This window comes from Otolemur garnettii, unplaced genomic scaffold, assembly GCF_000181295.1.
Source record: "Otolemur garnettii isolate 467f Iridium unplaced genomic scaffold, OtoGar3 scaffold00014, whole genome shotgun sequence".
Classification (NCBI taxonomy): Eukaryota; Metazoa; Chordata; class Mammalia; order Primates; family Galagidae; genus Otolemur; species Otolemur garnettii.
Genome location: NW_003852409.1, coordinates 16,874,377 through 16,895,194, shown reverse-complemented (window position 1 = coordinate 16,895,194; position 20,818 = coordinate 16,874,377). Strand labels below are relative to the sequence as shown.

Below are 20,818 nucleotides of genomic sequence, written 5' to 3'. Positions count from 1 at the left end.
TAGTCCCAGCTACTCAGGAGCCTGAGGCAAGAGGATGACTTGAGCCAAAGAATTTGAGATTGCTGTGAGCTACGATGCCACGGCACTCTACCCAGGGTGACAAAGTGAGACTCTGTGTCAAAAATAAATAAATAAATAACCAGGCTACAGAAGATGCTACACTTTTGGCCAAGAGAATGAAGGCGGCCAAAGGAAAATGCCAGGAACAGATTGCCAAGGGATGTAGACTATCCCCTCTGAGAACTTCCACTTGTCAGTCCAGTCAAAAATAAGATTTTTTGAGTAACAAATAAGAGGATACTTATCCTCTGGGAGGCTGAGATGGGAGGATTGCTTGAGATCAGAAGTTCAAGACCAGCCTGAGCAAAAGACCTTGTCTCTACTAAAAATAGAAAAATTAGTGAGCCGTGCTGGGCACCCATAGTCCCAGCTACTCAGGAGGCTGAGGCAGGAGAATCACCTGAGCCCAGGAGTTTAAGGTTGCTATGAGCTAGTCTGAAGCCATGGCACTTTAGCGCAGGTGACAGAGCAAGACTCTGTCTCAAAAAAAAAAAAGAGAATATTTACCCTAACATAAAGTATGAGCAGTGAAGCAAATATTTAGGAAAAATGAAAAGTATTCTGCCTCCTACTATAAACCAAAGTAAATTTCATATAGATTAAAATGTTTATAGTTGAAAAATAAAAGAACATAAAATGCAAGGGGAAAAAGTGAGTAGTGTATAATCCTGGGGTGCATATTACAACACCAAAAGCAAACAACGTAGCCTTTAATTTATACGTATATATGAGTCATCAGAAAAATGCAATGCAAAGACACAATGAGATACCACTTCACAGGTATTAGGATAGCTATAATTTTAGCAAGTGGAAAAATACTATGTTAACAAGGATGTAGAGAAATTAGAATCCTCATACACTGATGATAGAAAAGTAAAATTGTACAGTCACTTTGGAAAACAGTCCAGCAGTTTTTCAAAAAGTTAAACACAAAGTTACCATTTGACCTAGCAGTTCCACTCCTAGGCAGTTACCCAAGAGAAATAAAAACATATGCTTACACAAAAACGTGCACACAAATATGTATGGCAGCATTATTCAGAATAGCCAAAGGTAGAAACAACTCAAATGTCCATCAACATGATGAATGGTTAAACAAAATATGATACAGCCAAACAATGGAATATTATTTAGCCATAAAAAGGAATTAGGTACCAACACATGCTACAACATGGATGAACCTGAAAACATTATACCAAATGAAAGCAGCCAGTCACAGAAGACCAAATGTGATGTTATCCCAAATGTTATATGAAATGTCCAACATAGACAAATCCACAGAAACAGAAAGTGGATTAGTTGTTGCTTAAGGCAGGAGAAGATGAGGTAATTGTTGGGTGATAGCTAAGTGGTATGATTTCTTTTTGAGATACTGAAAGTGTTCTAAAATTGAATATGGTGATGGTGGTACAAGTCTGTGAATATACTGAAAATTATTGAAATGTACACCTTAAATGGCTGAATTTTATGGTATTTGAATTATATTTCAGTAAAGCTGCTACCAAAACAAATTGTAGATATGACTATCTATGAATCAGAAACATCTATAGTTTGAAGAAATAATAAAAATAACAGGCTAACACACAAATATCCTTAATATGTACAGAGCTCTTACTAGTGAATTACTAGTTAAACCATAAACTGCCCAGTGGAAAAATGGGCAAAAGACTTGAATAGGCTACTCCCAAAAGAGGCAATGCAAGTGACTAAAAGGCATATAAATAAAAGTTCAATGTCTCTAGTAATCAAAGAAGTTAAACTATTTTTAAAATGTACAATATACAGTGTTGGTGAGGATGTGGGGAAATAGACATTCTGTCATCGAGACTGTCTCATTTTTATCAGTTTGGCTGAGGAGATTCCCTGGAAACAAGTCTTTTTGCTGCCCCTTTTTAGGGTAAATTTCAGGCAAAGTAGAATGTACTAGTCAATCTAAGGTAGGATTAGAAATCGGTACAAGCATTTTGAAGAGTAATTTGGCAACATGATCAAGAATCCATTTTACAAATATATAAACTTTGACCCAGAAATTGTTCCACCAGGATTTTATACCAACAAAATGCTCATTTATTCAACAAATATTTGTCAAGGGTCAAACATAACTAGGGGTTGAACTGAATGCTGAGGATACAAAAATAAACTTAACAAGGATTTTCATCTCAGATTTTTGTAACAAGGAAACATTGGAAACAACCTGAATGTTGAAGTACTAGAGATTATTTAAATAAGCATGTTTCATCAACATAATAAAATACTCTGAAGGCACTAAAAGGGATCTTGTAGAAGAATATTTATTGACATGGAAACATGGATACATGACACTGTTAAACTGGGGAGGGGGAAAGCAGTTTAAAAAATTGCACCGGCAATTGTAACCCCAATTTGAAAATAAGATATATGTGCATATAAATAAATGCCTGACAGGGCCAGACTCGGTGGCTCACCCTATAATCCCAGCACTTTGCAAGGCTGAGGCAGAGAATCACTTGAGGCCAGAAATCTATGATTAGCCTAGGCAATATAGTGAGACTCTGTCTCTGCAAAAAAAGTTAAACCTTAGCCAGGCGTAGTGGAATACTCCTGTAGTTCTAGCTACTCAAGAGGCTGAGGCAGGAGGATCTCTTGAGCTCAAGAGTTTGAAGGTGCAGTGAGCCATGATCACAGCACTACTCCAGGCTGGGCAACGAGTGAGACCCTGTCTCCTAAAAGAAAAAAAATATCTGACAAGACACAACCCAACATGTTAACAGTGGTTATCGCTGAGTGCTGGAATTAAGGATGGACTTCATTTCCTTCTCCTGGCTTGTCTGTATTGTTTTCTTTTTTTTTTCCTACAGTTTTGGGCCGGGGCTAGGTTTGAACCCACCACCTTCGGCATATGCAGCTGGCACCCTCTCCTTTGAGCCACAGGCACCGCCCTGTATTAATGTTTTCTTCATAATATACCATCAGTTATATGAATTACTTCTGCAATAACACACAAAAATGTCAACTGTGTTAAAAAAATAATAATAACCCTGCCATGTCCCCATATGTGGAAGCCCCAAGGAAGGGAGTTGTGGAGCATCAAGCATGCCAGCCCTTACAACAGACACTTTGCACACACCATCCTCTTTGATCTTCACAAGACCCCAGTGAGATTAGTATTCTTTCATTTTACAGAAACTGGGTGACCCACTAGTAATCCCATAACCACTGAGAGGCAGAGCTGGGATTTGACATCTGGTCTGCCTACCTTTAAACCCACAGGCCCTTGCTACTGCCTTAGCTGCCTCTGCTTGTACTGGAGGAAAGACAGACAAAGGTCCTAAGCCACTGAGCCCTCTTTCCTGCAGGCCAGTTCTACGCTGGGCCTTGTCCTCCCTCCCTGCAGACAGCCCAGGGAGCCACAGGAAGACAAGTCAGTAAGGGAAGGCGTGGCATTGGAAGGCCAGCTGGTCAAAGTCAGGGCTCAGGGTGGCCTGGCCAGGGACTCCTGGCCTGCTGGGCCACTCTCAGGAAGCCTAATCACATCCGGCCTCAGGAGTTCCCAGACCTTGTGCACCCAGAGACAGTGAGAAAACTCACAAGACCTGCCATCACCTTGATGGAACAGCGAGAAGACGACAGCCTGCCATCTGGGCCTTTGTCCCTGGCCCCGGTGACTGCTAGGCAGTGCTTTCTCCTCTCTGGGCCTTCTCGTGTGGAGGGTGTAAGGACTGATGGCCTTAGGACCCTCCCAGAAAGAATCCTGTGACTCTATGGGACTTCCTCACAGAGGGCCTGGCAGGAAGGGGAAGGGGGCGAGGCAACCCCACCCGGTCCCCAAAGGAGCCCCCTCCTCTTCCCCTCAGCTCCAGTTCTAGTTCCCGCTGCTATTTTTAGAACAGACTGCAGGGAGCATCTCCACCAATCCTGCCCTGCTCATAGCTCCAGGTAAAACACACCAGCCCCAGTCATTCTGCTCCAGCAAGCACACAGCAGGAATTTATAGACAGGACAGACCACTAGACAACCTCTCCCCACACACGCACCATTAGCTGGGCTGATTTCTCACTATGTCCAGTATAGCCAAAGTGGTGACTTATATGTCCTAAGGACAACACAGTGGGTTGCTTAGTGAGAGGACCTCGAAAGCTTCCCTAAGACCATCTGTGCCCTCTCTCCACCCCCAACCCAGTAAAATTTTCAAAAGTCACTACTATGTGCCCTTAGCCAAGTTCTTGCCTCTCCCAGTCTAGGTTTCCATAAATCAGCTTGTTAATTAATTCACTCAGTGGGGGAGAGCAAACACTTTTCAGGGCCACATTCAAAGATTCCATGATTCTACTAAAACTCTAGTTACTCATAAAATAAATACTTAATTCTCAGCTTTTCTGTGAGGGTTGGGTTATGTTCCCAAAGTCCATCTGAGTGTTGATTATGGGTCTCAGAATGCTTTTTTTTTTTTAATTGAAAACTGTGTTATAAATGGTGGTCCTTGGCTAGGCTCCTCAACCCTTAATGTTCTCCCACCAAGGAGAAACAACAGAGAAGTATGTTGCAGTAATAGATTTAAACCAGAATGGAAAACCACTAACCTTTAAGACAACTTTTTAAAAAATATATCTTGAGTTTTGTCTGAGCTAAAGAAGATACACATTAGTCAGTGGCAACTGCTGGGGAAGAGTCTGCAGGAAACTTCTGACCACATTATAAACTAACGGCCATGCATACTGAGTACCACAAATTCCACTTGCAAATCAGGCTGATACAATAGACTGATAGTTGGAAAGGTTAAAGAACACATGTGTGTACATTACATGTAAAGTTCCAACAAAAGAGTCCAGAGTAATGCCCAAGCACAGGAGCAGAAAGGAAGGAGGGGTTGGGAAGATGCTGGGTTAGAGAGCTCCTTGTGCTGGTCTCACAGAGGAACCTGGGAGAAGTACCTTTGGGGGAAAGGAGGCAGCAACGTGCTTATAATTTGAGTGTCTGTAATGAAGACACCTTCGTATGTAAGTATCCATCTGTGCTATGAGTACATGACCAATACTAACCAGGTAGATTTACATATATCCACACACACGCTCTTGGTTCAACATAAAGACTAAAATGTCTGTTTTCTTTCCTCCCTTAGCCTGTGTGAGTCCCAAGGCTTTGTACTCTCTGCCCATGCTCCCCTCTGAAACCCCTCACAGAATTGTTTCAATGGAACTTGTGCCTGTCTTGAGACAGTGACAATGATGAAGAACCTGAACCAATTTCTTGCCCTAGATCAAGGTCTCTGCCTTTTTTGAAGGAAATAGCAAATTGACACTTATTTTTATTGTTACATCCTGATGTTTTAGAATCAGATGACTCTTGGAGACCATCTAAATTCAATCCTTCCTTTTCCTTGGCAAAGGAACAGATAGATGATCAGAGATATGAAGTAATTTTCTCAAGGTCACACAGAGTGTCAGCAAAATCAAGACTCAAGCCAGGACCTTCAGAATGCTATTCTGGCTTTCGCTGAGGACAAGGGTCTCAGTAAGAGAGAAGCCCCATAAATCTGATGAAAAGAACCATAGCAGTGGTTCTGATTAGGCTTCCTTTCTCCTCTGGGGATTCCCTGATATCAGCATGGGAATATGGTGGTATCCATGACCCTGGAGTGAACCTGGCCGATTGCCTCATAAACCAACTGGGGATCCACGCTTTGGTCTCTGCAAAGCTGAGGTGCATGGAAGAAGCTCTGAGTCAAAAGAGTCAGGACACCTGAGATCCAGTTCTGGCTCTGACAACAACTTGTTCCATGACCCTGGCCAGGTCGATTCCTTTTCTGAGCCTGTTTCCACATCTGGATTCTAGAATGTGAGAGATTTAAACTGAATGGCCCAATTCATTTCTTCAACATCTACTGAGCACCTACTATAGAACAGATGATGACAGATCAAAGACAAATAAAATACAATCTCCACTTGCTCTCAAAAGAGCTCACAGTCCTGCAGATGCTAAGATGGAATTATGCTAAGAATGAACAAAATATGGAACCATAAAGGGGGAGGGAAGCCATGACTTCAGATGCATTCCTGAGAAAGTTGTCTTCGAGGTGCGAAGTCTTGAAGGTTGAGAACAGGGAACAGCAAAGAAAGGCATGCAACGTCAGGCAGATGGAACAGCCTAAACACGGATGTGCCCAGTGAGTTCAGAGAAGGTAAAATAATGTGGTCTGGTCAGGTTCCAGGTAGAAAGCAGAAGTGCAATGCCAAGGCTTTATTCCGGAGACAATGGCTTCCCACAATGGGCGTTAGCAGGAGTGTGACTGCCAGCCCTCCTGGCCCTCGTAGGTTGGATGATCCATAGACACCATCCAAGAAAGCAGCAGTAGAGCAGAATAATCAAAGGCAGGTGCCCAGGAGGAACTGTACTAAGAATGAGCAAAGTACTATGGAAATGGGAAGGGGGAGACAATGGGAGCTGGGATCCCAGCAGCTGTGTGACCTTGGGCAAGTTTCTTAACTTCTCTAAAAGTCAGAGTCTTCATCTATAAATGGGCATAATGAGAGTAAATATATGACGGGAATAACAAAGCTCACAAGACTTCAGCCAGGATTAAAGGAGACAATGTAGGTCAAAAGCTTGGCACCATGCCCGGCTCCGAGTATAACTGCTCATCAAATTACCTAGTGTTATCTTTCCACCCTTAAACCAAGGATCTGGGAACAATTTGGAAGATGTTGGTGGCCTTATTCGGGGAAAATCTTGGGGGAAGAGAAGAAGACAGGAAAGAGGGCAAGGTTGTGCTGTCTTCATTAACAGCTAACAAACCTAGCAAGATGGCTGAGACCAAAAGCAAGACAGTGAAGCAGGCAGTCTATCTATCCACAGCCAGGGCAGCAGCAAGGAAGGCTGGGGGAGGGCTGGAGGCTGCCTGGAAACAGTTAAGCCTTCTAGGGAAGAGTCTGCATCTTTGGGGGAATAGCTGAAATCCAATCCGCTGGATTACCAGTTACTTAAGGCTGAGAGTCTAAATCAGTCAATTAGCAAAATCTGGGCCCCAAAACCTGTGGAGTCAGCAGGGGCAGGCTCCCTCCCTGCCCTCAACCAGGCTCTGGTCAAAGGCCTCCTTCTGTACTTCAGCTCAGCACTGCCAGGTGGGAGCCTAAGGCCATCCCTCTCTGCCATTGGCCTACATTCCACCACCGCCACGTACCCAAGATTGTGTCCACTGATCATCCTGAATACCAAATTCAAAACGGGAAGGGGCATAACCTAACTATTACAGTGCCCCCTGAAAGCCTGTCTTGAGTTCAGTCTCGGCTCTCCTATCAGACTTCTTTCAAATCTTATGGGAAGCTATTGATCTTTCAAGCCTGTGCCATTCCTCAGGAAAACCAGTTCTGGAAGATTACTCTCTACTGGGTGAAGAATAAGTCCTCTCATTTTATTTGTCCTAAAAGCATCCCCTCTACAGCCTGAAGGGCCATGAATTCTGATAGGCTGGAGGAGATGATTGATTTCTCTTTCTTCCATCCCTAGAAGGCAAAACTTTGTACCTGGAAAGAGGAAGGGATTAGGTTAAAAGGCCATGGTTTAAGGAAGAGGTTGGTGTCCTACTAGCTGTGTGGCCTAGGAGACATCACTTCACTTCCTGGAGCCTTGGTCTCTTTCATCCATGCACTGAAGCTGCTGGGAGGCTTAAGGGAGATGATGCCTGGGGACCCCAGCTGCCATCTCCAAAGGCCCTGCCCTCATGCAGAGCCTCCCCACACTGCAAAATTGTCTGCCCCTCCACTTTGCAGAGCGCTGTTTGTGCCTTGGTGCTGTGTGTGACCAATGAGGGCTTTGGTGGTAGAGTTTATTTTTAAAATTTTAAATAAAGAATAAAAAACAAGATATACATAAATAAGTGTCATTATTTCCAATATGTCCATGTTATCCCACTTCCCAAAGGGCCAAAAGACTCAGATCAGTAGAGACTCAGGCATGACAGCTCACAGGATAGACCAAGAGTTTTTAAAAAACAGAGCCTGTTATTAAAAAACAACAAAAAACAAAAATAAACAAACAAAAAAGACATGAAAATGGGATACCAGTATGTGTGGGGAACTAAAAGGATCACTTTGCATTCAATTCACACAGATGGCCTTTCCAACAATAAATGGTTGTGCTCCCATCCTCCCAGCTTCTAGGCCTGAGACAACAAACCAAGACAATTGGCCCATCAGGAAAGAGGCCATTGTGTGCTTCTTAGCATGATTTATGTGGTGGGGAGGGGTTCGGCAATGTTTCCCGTGATTATGACTCTCCAGTGCAATTTCGATAGCTTGTTCATCATCCTGGACAGCTGGGATAGACTGGGATGCTGTAGAGTTCATATTTCATCTTCTCAAGCCTATGGAGCCAAAGTAATTGTTCCATCGATTTGAGAGGCAGAGTAGCCATGGTGCTGTGGCTCACTACACTCGTTGGGAAGACTAGCCCAGGGCCCACCAGGAGCTGATGTCCACTTCCCCAGCAACTCCATCTGGAACCCTGATGTGAGTGTCCACTTTGTCAGGATAGGCCAGATGGAAAGTTTTATCAGACCCAGGGCTGGGTGCTCCATTTCTTTGTGACTAGAGCTCTTGTCCTCTACACCTGTCTGGTAGACAGAGGTAGGTCACCGGGTCTGAGAAAGACAAGCTTGCTGCCTTCCCAGACAGGCGATTCTCCTGTACCTCACATTCCCCTTAATGTCATTTGGTGAGGGAACCAAATGAAATCAAAGTGCAGCTTGCTGTCGGCGCAGACCCAGCTGATCAGCCTCTCAGAATTCCTCCTCTCTCTGAGCCCTGGCTGACAGAGACACTGTGTATCACTGGTCCCCTGATCGGTGGGGGCATTAGCCTGACCATAGGCAGCTCCATCCCATCCCCCATTAGATTGCTAATTCAGTATATTGATCTTCCCTGCTTGGGAGGAGGATGAGTGAGAGGCAGGGGACTTATTCCCTTCCAGGCCACCATTTGTGGGGTTCCAGTGGCCACCATTTGTGGGGTTCCAGTGGCCGATGCAGCTGAGCAAACTCACAAGGGCACAAGAATCCTTCTCTAAAGACACTGAGGTCTTACTAACACAACACAGAGTGTGTCCAAGGTCAGGAAGCTTCTCTGGCCTGAGCCATCTCTGATCCCCTTTTTCCTGACCCTGATCCTACAGATACTTTTCCTATGCATGAGCCATGTCCCTCAGATCTGTAGCCTTGAGCTTTCTGGCAATTAGAAAAGAGCATCAGCATTGCCCAACCTTGAACTCGCTAGGAGTGCAACAGGCAGTGAGCAAGCCAAACTCTAATCACTGTCCCCTTGGTAGGTCTTCCTTCAGCCACTGATGAACAGTTTCCATTATAGGTGCTGAGTCCCACCTAGCCCCAGTTCTCCACACTTGGGAACTCCACAAAAAGCAAACCAAGTCAGTTTCCAGGACACTGTGTTCCAGCCTCCTGACTGCTCAGCACAGGAAAAGAAATACAGCATAGGCAGCTCCTGCTAAGGCCTTCAGGGCCATAAACAGTCCCACCTTGGCCAGGCTAGGGGAGATTTCACTGTTCTCATTTCCAAAAACACTCCCAGAACATAGTACTGGTCCCAGCCCAGGCCTGGCCAGAAGAGGGGTCTGTGAAAAAGGCCCCAGTCCTCACATCCACAGAGAGAGCAAGACATGGGGAGGATGAGAACAGATGGTGGGACGGGGAGGGAATCATCCCAGAGGCTGGCATTCACATACCCACCTCGCCAGCCACCATCCAGGACAGGTTACCATCACCCCTCAACTGGAGGACTATGTGCAATCTGATCTGGTAGAAATGTATCTGGAACGCTCTTTCTCAAAAGCCTTCAATGGCTCCCCATTGAAGAAGGTGTTAACTGCCAGATCCCTACTATCTGGCCCTCACCCACCTCGTTTTGCCCAAAAGCCTTCAATGGCTCCCCATCAAGAAGGTGTTAACTGCCAGATCCCTACTATTTGGCCCTCACCCACCTCGTTTTGCCCTTTAAGAAGCACCAGCCACACAAGGCTGCTCTCCAGTCCTTAAGCTCACTGAGCTCCTTCTCATCTCAGGGTCCTTCACAAGCTGTTCCTCTGACCAGGAACAATTTTCCCAGTCCCTAACTTCTTTTCAGCCCTCAGATCTGGGCTTAAAAGTTATGCCCTTCCCTGCCTTGCCCCGACATGTAGCAGTCTAAGTTCAAGTCCCTCTGAAAGGAAGCTGTTCTTTTCCTCCACAGATTATCACAGTTTATAATCATGTGTGTGCATGTGCGTGTGTTAGAGTCATTTATTAATGCACATTCCCTACTAGGACTGAAACCTTGATGAGAGCAGAGGCCACATCCATCTTGTTCTCCACAGTGTGCCCAGCTCCTAGCACAGGGCCTGGCATAAAGTAGATGTCCCAAAATATTCATGAATGAATACGCAAGTATACACAGATGACAAACGAGTGGAAGAGTGGAGGTGTCTTCTGACAGCAATGGATCGTGGCATTGTTCTCCATCAGGGGTGACCTCTCTCAGCCTTTCCTGCTGCCCCCAAGGCAGGAGCTAGAACCACCACTGGAAGCCCAGATGCCATTTAGTCTCCTTTTCCTTGGAGGGAATAAACTTCTGCATCTTCTCCACTCAGGACTAGCTGCTGCCAGCCTGCACATGCCCACAAGGCCTCTCACTCCACTGTGATCCTTCTGTTGCCAAGTCCACATACAACCTTGGGAACTCTCTCTTCAGATGACCCTAGGCCCACCATCTTGGTCTTCCAGTTTGGGTCCAGTTGAGGCGAGGTTACTGTGTGGTAGGGGATGCCCAAGAAAGGGTTAAGTTGTCAGAAGCAGAGTCCCGCCCTTGGGTTTGCTCAGCCAATCAGAGTCTGTCCTGATGAGGTAAAGCTTCTATCCTGGGTAGCCTTGGTGGAGTTGACAGGCCCCATCTCCTGCTGGAGGGAGCCGTAAGGGTGGAGTTTCTGTGGAACCAGACAGAACTGGAATTAGCTTGCTGTCAACTCAGGCGGGGCTGCCTGACTCCAGGACCTGCCTCTGCTCCTTTCTAAGGTTTTCAGACAGACCCTGGTATCTCAGGGGCCCTGTCTCTAGCGGCCCCAGTGGAGATGACAAGGTGGCAGGCACCTCAGCTTCACATCTAGGAGAAGTCTTATAGCCACAGCTGACTCAGGAGGCCTCGGTTTCCCTGCCTGGGCCCTGGAATACAGCAGGTGGCTACCAGGAAGTGACATGGAGCAGTCGTCACTCAAAGCAGCAGCTGCAGCTTCAGTAAACAAGGCCACCAGATGAATCTTCCTATATAGACATCACTTAGAAATAATGGCGGTGATAAGGATAGCAGCTAGTTCATAGAGTTCTTCTTGTACACCAAGCACATTATGGATTTAGTCCTCATAAGAACCCTGTAAATCCATCCACTTTACTGATAAAAAAAAACTGAGTCTCAGAGAGGCTAGGTGGCTCACCTGAGGACATATGACTTACTAGGTTATTTTGAACTATATGTTGCCATCTCTGTCTAGAGATGCTAGTAGATAGACCGTGATCTCCCAAGGACAGAGCGGTACAGATTCTCTGTGCATTTCCCCCGTGGAGCCCTGGCTTGCCCAGAGGATGGGGCCAGGACTCGTCACACTTCAGACCCCCTTCTCAGCCTAAGGGCTCAGCCAGAAGCCTACTCTTCCCAGAGGGCTTCCCGGAGCCCAGCCCAGCACCATACACATGAGAGTGCTCAGCTGCAGGCTTGCTGCATGGACGATGAAGGGACAGCCAGGACTCACTGGCTACTCTCAGGACCCAAAAGCTGTCCCTTCATCGTCCATGCCCCATTCTCTGGGCAAGGTATTCCAGGAAGAACAGAAGAAAGGAAGATGCCTTCCAATGACAGGTAACGAAGCAGGAGAGAGGGCAAAGTTCTGAAGAGGTAGGAGGGGGTCAAGCAGGAGTAGGAAACTGGAATAGGACAGGAATCAGGTCATTTACTTCAACAGGAAGAAAAGAGAACCTTCAAGCCTACTCAGAGCAGCTCCTACCTACCATGGTCAACCAAGAGAAAGGCAGTGGACCCTCAGAGAAGGGATGCCAGATAGCTGCTGCCTGCCTACCTGGAACTCCCCATGCTGCTAGGCCCCCAGAGAGCACAGAAAGCCTGTGCCTGCTTAAAGAGACGGAAAGAGCTTCTAGGTCAATGTACAGATGGGGCTACCAAAGCCACAGCAGGAAGTAGTTGTCAAAGGCCACATGGCAGTGACACACCTGCCTCTCTATTGTTCTTTGAATTTGCCTTCCTCCAATTCCCTCCATTCTTTCCAACAAGCATCTATTTCATTTTCAGGGTAAATTGCATTTATTATATTTTGTGGATTAGGGAAGAGCTGCACATTCCGCGAGATGTTTGAAGAATCTTCCAACCCAAGGTGTCAGCAAACACTGTTGAAAGGAGCAGGGGACAGGGGTTGAGAAGGGGTAGTGGTGGAGTCTGGGGAATTGCCTTACAAATCCCTCTGCCTCCTGAGAGATATCTGAATGGGGAATGGGATGAGCAGCAGGATCAGGCAGTGTTTTCCATTGTTCGGCAGAAGGTAGAGCATTCATGGAAAGAGCACAAAAAAGGCATCCAAAGGCCTGCTACTAAGTCAGGACTCACAACAAATCAGTATTCAGGCCCCTTTATGCCAGCAAAGCAAGAAGCCAGTCTCCGAGCTCTGCTTGGCCTTCCCTCTTCTCCCCTGGAGGACAGCAACCTTAGAGAAAGGCTGTGGCCCAGCTCTCAGGAAGGAGACTCATGTCACTCTGAGACTTACAGGACCAAACACAGCTGAGCACAGGAGGACGATGGGGTGGGCCAGCTGGACAGCCATCTAGGCCCAGTCACTCACTAAAGTCTCTAAAGAATTCTGGAATAATACAGGGCTCGAGAGAATCATATTGACCAGAACTCCTTTCAGGAAGTGTTCTGTAAGTGACTAGAAGAAATGAGTTGCTAAGACTGAGTGCTACTGTGGAGGTGGAGACATGAGACCGCAGGGGCCTGCCTAACAAAGGACAGTTGCATAACAGCCTTCCCAGGAGGGTGGGCCAAGTGGAGTGTGCAAGTCTGGAGCAGAGCCCAGTTCACAGGCCCAGGAAGCAATTCTGGGACTGTCCCCACACTCAGCCCCCATGCTTCTCCCTCTTCCTGCCCAGCACCCAGCTTCTCCACCGAATTCACCTTTGAAAAGCTTTGATTTAAAAAGGTGTCCAAACTGTTACCCACCCAGGATGCCCAGACACCTTGACATGGCCCTGCCGCCCCCAGCCATCAAGGGTCAGCCATCCAAGACCACAGCCCTGCAGGGACTAGAAGTTGCCTCAGAAACAACCCGCCTTTAATAGCCCACTGTCCTCCCAGACCTGAGGATGGGGAGATTCTCCAAGGCATAAAGAAGGCTGCTACAAACACACTCTGGATCCAGCAAGCTCTTCCATCCTCAAACAAGAAGAACTAAGCCCAAACAAAAGAAAGCTTGGGGCATGAGTCCAGCCACTGGATGTCCCGGGGGCTTCCCCACGTGATTCAATGGGACAGGATCAATGGGACAAGGCAGTCTATAGGCACAGTGACAGACTGTAGGCATGGTGACTGCCAATAGACACGTGACAGGTCTCTGCTCAGTAGAACCTGCCAAAGAGTTCCACTCAGTGCTGCAACAAGCCACCTGGGGCTGGGGCAAGGGGCAATGCATTCCCCATAGCTGTGGTTGAGTAAGCATCAACTGCATACCAGGCACTGTGCTATGAACTGTATATACACCCCCTCATCTGATTCTCACAACAACCCTTTGGAGGAGGAACTATTGACCCAGGTTACTGAGGGGGGTACCAAGCACAGAGAAGTTGAAGGCCTTGCCCAAGGTCACAAATGCCAGTCAGTGGACAGAGTGTGGTTCAGAAGTCCACTGGACACTCTCTTCCCTCATCAAAGTTATTCTTGTCCTTGGCAGACATAAAACAAGGTAACTTTCATATCTGAGATCACGTCAATTCTCAGATCACTCCCTTTGGGAATAGCTGGGGAGCTGCCACCGCCACTGGCCCTCAGGAGAGGCCACCAACCACCTTTTCTCCAGCTTCTGCCCAATGGCCTCTCCAAAGGCCTGTGCCATGGCATGTGTGTCCTGGACACACCAGGAGGAAGTAGTAAGGTGGCGAGTTTATAGGCCGAAGCTCACTTTCATCAATCTTCCGCCAGATCGAGGACAGCAACCACCTCAGTAACTTTTACAGCCAACCAGACCAAATTCCAAAATGGCCAGCACCTTAAGCAAGAGAAGGGATCTGAATGACTCACAAACGGGGAACTATCACTGTGCCTTGTAGCTGGCATCCAGGCGTCAATGGGTAAGGCTGCAGTCCAACCTCCCATCCTTCCCCCTTCCCCAGGCACTGCAGGGGCTGAGCAGTGCCTGGCCCAGATCAGCCTCCACTGGGAGTCTCTAATCTTCTCTGAAGCTCCAGCTGGCCAATCCCCAGGCCCCAGAAGTCCAAATTCAGCAGCATTTGGCTCAGGCCTGCATGCAACTGTAATGTATAACAGCTCCTGCTGCAAACATCCCCTCAATTATGCTGCCTCAGGCCAATGTTAAATACCAGTGTGCTGCCCCTGGGCACAGCCTACCCAATGGCAGAGGGGAGTGCGTGCCAGGCAGCAGCAGGGAGCCCAGCTCAAATTAAACCTTGCCATAGGCAAACAGAAGAACAGAGCGGAGGATTGATGGGTCATGCTCGATTTGGCTCTCTCGCTCTACCCGAGCAATGTCGAACCCACTCAACAGATCCAGTGTAATGCCAACAGAGAGAGACAGTCAGGCATAAGCCCCCTTGCCAAGAGCTCATTGCTAGATCCAAGTACCAATTCAGAAGCTCGAGGGTCCAGGCTCACTGAGGGAAAGCAAGGCAGCAGGGGCCGCCGCCACTGGCAAGGCCTTACCTTGCTCTCCAGGGGCGACGCTGCCAGCTGTTGCTGCTTGGCGATGTTCTCCGACAGGCACCAGCACACTCTCTTCTTCTGCTCCTGCGAGTGTGCTTCCAAAGTGAATAAGCACTCTGCCTTCTGACGTCAGGGAAAACAGAGAAAGGGATGGTCAAGACTGCTCCCTGGTTCAGGGGGCTCCCAGGCCCAAGCCCATCCCTGGGCTCCAGAGGGCGAGGCTATAGCAGAGAGGGGAGTGTCCACCAAAAGCCATAATGCACACTAATCCCCAGTGACATCGAGGCAGCAGGGAGCAGGGAAGTGGGCTCAGGGGCCAGCTGGCCAGCGCACAGGTTGGGGGAGGGGAAGGAGGCATAGCTCCCAACACAGTGGAGGCCTGTGGGGAGCTACAAGACAGACACAGTGAGGTCACCCTCGGGGGCAGGCAGCACAAGGCAGCAGTAGGGGGTTGGAACCCAGAGGGCCAAGGCCTTGGCTGATGCTCTGTGGAGCCAGGAACTCTCCTCTCAGCTGACAGAATCTGCCTTCCTCACAACACACTTATCTGATCACCAGGCCAAGGTTAGACATGCAGATGAATAGACAGACCAACAGAACCCAAACAGCAACTCAAGTCCCTTGAGAAAGTCTTTGGTGGGTAGAGTCAGGTAACCCTCTGCAGCCCTGCTGCCTGGGCCATGCTCTAGGTCTGATCAGTGACAGCTCAGATGAGGGCAGCAACATCTCCCACGGCGCTAACACTCACATCTGCTTTGCCAAGCACTACAGACTCCTCTGTCCAACTGGACTGTAAACTCCTTCTAGGAAGGCCTTTTTGATAAGGGCCTAGCATACTGCTTGGCAAGTAATGGCCTTGGTAAGCTCTGGCTGCCTGGAGGAACTGCTGGGATAAGGTCAAATGCAGGCCAGCTTTGGTGCAAGCACCAGAGAGCTGTGGGGAGCCCAGGGGTTGCCCCCTGAAGCAGCTAGAGTCAGGGTGAGAACAGTGCCACGTGTCCAGGGTTACCACCCACCCCCTCCCCTGCTCTGCTCAGGGATGGCGAGCCCTTTCTGACTCCACTGGGATTTGATTACAACCCCACAGTGCTGAGGTTAAATGAACGCGCCAGGAAGCATGAGTTAGATGGCCTGGAACAGAGAAAAAGACAGTGTCTCTATCCAGTCCCTCCCTGTTTTGCAGTTGGGCAGGCCTGGTGCAAATTCTAGCCTTGCCACTTCCTGGCTGTCTACCTCAGGAATTTATATGCCATCTGTAAAATGGGGACAATAATGAAATCACCTCACCCTCAGAGCTACTGCAGAGTGAGCAATGAGGACAACCTCAGGCCTCAATAAAAAGTAGGTATTGTTATTATTAATATTTGGTGATCTATTTCATTTAACAAGTATTTATTGAGCACTTGCTATGTGTCAGGGACTGTCCTGGGCACCAGAGATAAAGAGCTACATGAGATAAATGAAGTCCTTGCCCTCAGGTTCAAGGGCAGAGACAACAAATAATAATAACACAGAGTCAGCCTTCCATATCTGTGGGTTCTGCATCCATGGACTCAGTCAAGAGTAGATGGAAAATATTTGAAAGCATATGTTAAGTATTATTATAAGTAACGTAGAGATGTTTTAAAGTACATGGGAAGAGGTGCATAGGTTACATGGAATTTTATAGCAAGGACTAGAGGATCTGTGGGTTTTAGAATCCATGGGGGTCTTGGAACTAATCCCCCATGGATACCAAGGGACAACTAAAATTAAAAAATGTGTAAATGTCACAGAAGTCATAGAGAGAGAGTTTATAATGAATCAGGTAATCAGAACAGGCTTCTTTGAAGGGGTGACCCTTGAGCTAAGGTTTGAACTATAAGAAGAAGCCAGCGAGGAAAGTGCTTGGGAAAAGTTGTTCTAGAAACAGCAAATGCCAAGGCCCTGAGCTGAAGATGGTTATTTGCATCTTCTAATAGCATCTAGAGACTGTCTACCCTCCCTTCCAACCCAACCTCACAAAGGGTGGGGCCACCTCCCATGCTGAATGTCCCCAGGGTGCCAGCCATGCCTCTCCTGCCCAAAAGTACTCAGAAGATGATCTTCCTAAAAGCATGGAGGAGAGAGGGGAGAAAGACCCATCTGCTGGCTTCTGGAAACTGGGTGGGTGCACTGAGGCGATCCTGGGAGCTTCCACTTAACAACAGGGCTCCTCCACTTCCCAGAACCTTCTAAGAGAAGGGCACACCCAGCAAAAGACCTCAAGATTCCCCAGGAAGGAGCCTGGTGAGACAGATGCTGACCAGAGGGCCCTCTGGTCTGGTTCTCATCATGCTCCCCTGTGAAGAGTAGGGGAGAGACAGGAACTATGGTCCAAAAAGCTGGCCCTGGCCTGTGCCTCCCAGCCCTGCTCTTACCTAGCCATGTGGGCTTTAGTAAATTCCTTGATCTCCCTGAGCCCCAATGTCCTCTTTCTGTTCTGAAGCAGAGATTCTGCCTTACTAATAATTCCTTTGGTCTAATAAATTAAAAATAACTTTCCCATAGATGATCTCACTTTGATCTTGGCAATTCAAAGAAGCAGCAAGAGGGCGTGGAGAGTTCTTCTCATTTTATGGAAGGGAATAACCAAGACTCAGAGTGACTGAGGACCTCACTGAGTCTCATCGCCAATGAGCGGCAGAAGGAAAACTCAAAGGCTTGAAGAACTTTCCGCTGGGATTTCATCTCCAAACCTGCCGCACCCTTGGCTGGCAAGAATGCTCCCCCTGGCAGACTGGCCCCAGAGGCAACCAGAGTGCAAAACCTTCAAAAGGAACTCTGCAGGCCAGTGAGTCTCAGAGAAGCCGCAGAGTTCACTGGCTGCCTTTGTATATCAGCTCTCAGCTCCAGGATGGAAGTCTCCTTTTTAACAAGGTACAAGAAAGCTCCCCATGCTGAGTGGGTCTCCTACAGTGAGAAAGCCATCTACCCCTAACACTGAGCTATCCTCCTCATACCTCATTACCTGTAGGAAGCACAGCAATGCTTTGATATGTATTCCACAACTTTGCAGCAGTAATTATCCCCATTTTACTGACATCATAAGAGCCACCCCCCCTCCCCTGCCCTTTGGAAAACCACGTTTCCCGACCTGGGATGGAATCCATATTGTCTGTCTCAACTGCAGAGTATAGGGCTAAGTCTTTGGCTCTAAGAACTTGAAGCTGAAAACCTCTATAATGCTGGAGAGCCCAGATGGCTTACAACGCTCTAAGAACCTAAACTCAGGCCTGGCCCTGGGGCAGGAGCTGGCTGGCTGAGATAGGCAAACGTTCCTGGGAGGCCCAAGCCTTGGAAACCGGCCTAGCTGAGAGAGCAAGAACACAAAGGCTGCTCCCTGCAGGGAGGCTGCACTCTCTCATCTGGCTAAATCTGTCTCACCTGAGGACCCTTAGTGCCTGCCTGGCTGCTCCCACATGTGAACTATATCTCTTAATCCAGTATACAACCCAACTCATCAATACAGATTCAGTGCTGATATGCACTATGCTGTAAACACCAGGATCCAGGGTCAAGGCCATAAGCTGCCTTGAGGGCATCCTCACAGAACTCACTCGGGCAGACTATGGGGAGGTCAACCAAGCACAGACCTTTCAGATGCACAGCCCAGACCCAACCAAGCACAGACCTTTCAGATGCACAGCCCAGACCCAACCAAGCACAGACCTTTCAGATGCACAACCCAGACCCAGAGGCACCAGGTCCAGATTTCTTCTCACTTAAACATGGGCATCCTCAAATCCACCCAGACACCCACCCTTCTCTTGGCCTCTTCCAAGATCCCCATCTTGCCTCACATCCTTGCTCCTGAATTAACTTTATCTTAGTAAAAACCCAAACCTCTTCAGCCATGATTTAAGTTGATTCATTTGCCTTGACAAACATTTTCTCATTTAATTCAATTCTCCTAATGACTCTGTGACAGAGGAAGGAAAGGAACAGCTGTTACCATTTTTTAGATGAGAAAACCGAGGCTTAAAGAGGTTATATCATCAGCCCCAGGAAATTTCAGAAGAGATTCATAGTTTGTCTTCTGCCTCCTCCAAAGCCTACAATTTTGCCATATTTGTATAACTTTATATGCACATTACCAAGAATGTGAAATATTCCTCTTAGTTTTCTTTTGAAAAGATCAATAAATCATTTCTGATGTCTCTAATGGAGAGTAAATGAATATGAAAAGCTTTTCCCCTTGTTAGGAAGCTGACAATAATAATAGCTACCATTTATTGAGCACTCACTGTGTGCCAGGCTCAGGACTAAGTGCTTAGATGCACTCTTATTGAATCTCATTTAATCATCACAACAACCCTGCAAGGTAGGCCTCATCAGCCTTGTTTCAGAGATGCATATGTAACTTCCAGATCACTCCAGAAATGGTAGAGCCAAGATTCAAATCCAGGTCTTCTTAACTCTAAGGCCCAGACTCTTAAATTAATGGAGCCAGCCTCAGAGCTAGATTAGAGAATGGCCCCTGATCAACGTATCCATTGATCCAATGCCCCTGGTCCTCTATAGGAATTGCATCTGTCCCATGGATTTGCAGGGACTCCTGTCCAGAGGAATAGAGACCCAGAGCCTAAGACTAGGACAACCCCACCCAGGACCTTGCAGCTGGGAACAAACAGATCCACCACCACTCAGGTGATTGGGGCTTTCTCAGTGCAGTGTGGAAAAACCTCACCAAGCTCTGACTCTGTTCCCCCCAGGTTTCTTCTCTGAGTGCCACTTATATGTCAGGCAATGAAGAGAAACCACTTATCAGAAGTTCCAACTAAGGTGTGAGTTTGGGGCTCTCTGTGGGATCCCAAACCACCCATGTTAAGAACATCCCAGACTACAGATATAGTCTCTGTCTTCTCGGCATTACAGACGTGCCTCTCATAAACAGCAACCCATTAAAAGAAGAGAGAAGTTTCTAGCTGCCTGTGAGATCAATCCCCTAAACCCTCAGAGTCAGATCACCTAGCACTTTACTGAAATAAAAAGCCCCAAATCAATAACCCTTCATTAATCTTTGAAGGGCTAGGAGGTAAATCCCTGGAAACCCATGGAGCAGAAGTGCTTTTCTCTGGGGAAAAACAAACCCAGCCCGGAAGGAAGTTCTCTTGTCATTTAAGAGCTGGGCGCCTCCTTTAAGGGGCTGCCTAGGAGAATCGGAACCCAGAGAGTGAGGCTGGAATAGCCCAGCCTGGCTGACAGCCTCTCCTACATGTACTCTGCTCGCTTAGCTCTATGGAACTAAACACCTTCCAGCACAAAAGTGACTCCACCAGCCACTTTCTATGCCCCAGTGGAAATGTAGCGGACACAGAGCAGGACATCAGTGTCCTCTTGGCCCTCAGGTCAGCCATGCCAGGCAGCCTGGGCCCCCAGCTGAGCTCCAGCAATGTCCACTGCCTCTTTAAAACTTTCTGCTCTCCCCTGAAGCTAACTTCACATCAGCTGTCTTCTCCCTTAGGGATCTGTTCAAAGACTAAACCAAGGCCTTTCATCTCTTACCTTAGGTGGGAACCCAAGGAATGATTTTCAGTTACAAAGAGTGCCCAGTTCCTTCTCAAAAGGATGCATTCCCCTTGACCAGCCAGTATAGATAGACTATGCCCCACCGCCAACAAGACAGGTTCCCAGGACTGTTGGATGAGACAAACTTAATTGGATGCAGAGGGCAAAAATGAGCCCTTGCTTAGAACAGACACCACCCTATTTACATTAGCGGAGACACAAGGTTGAGAATAGAAATTTCACTGAAAATTGAAAAGAATCTGTGTGTCTCAACTTTT

The 20,818-nt window shown here is 47.5% G+C and overlaps 1 protein-coding gene across 3 annotated transcripts in view; it reads right to left on the bottom strand.

Annotated features, from left to right (window-relative positions):
* The window catches only part of RGS3 (regulator of G protein signaling 3), a 124,176-nt gene that overhangs the window by 43,339 nt on the left and 60,019 nt on the right, over positions 1–20,818 (bottom strand). For 2 of the 3 annotated variants that reach the window (XM_012802440.2, XM_023510559.1), the window contains 2 exons: positions 15,012–15,134; positions 10,240–11,004 (listed from right to left, as the gene is read on the bottom strand). In XM_012802440.2, coding sequence (XP_012657894.1) covers positions 10,897–11,004; positions 15,012–15,134 — 231 coding nt within the window. In that variant the 3' untranslated portion in view covers positions 10,240–10,896. Of the gene's footprint in view, positions 1–10,239; positions 11,005–15,011; positions 15,135–20,818 lie in introns of those variants that run through there. The other variant, XM_003785237.3, reaches the window with a different exon arrangement.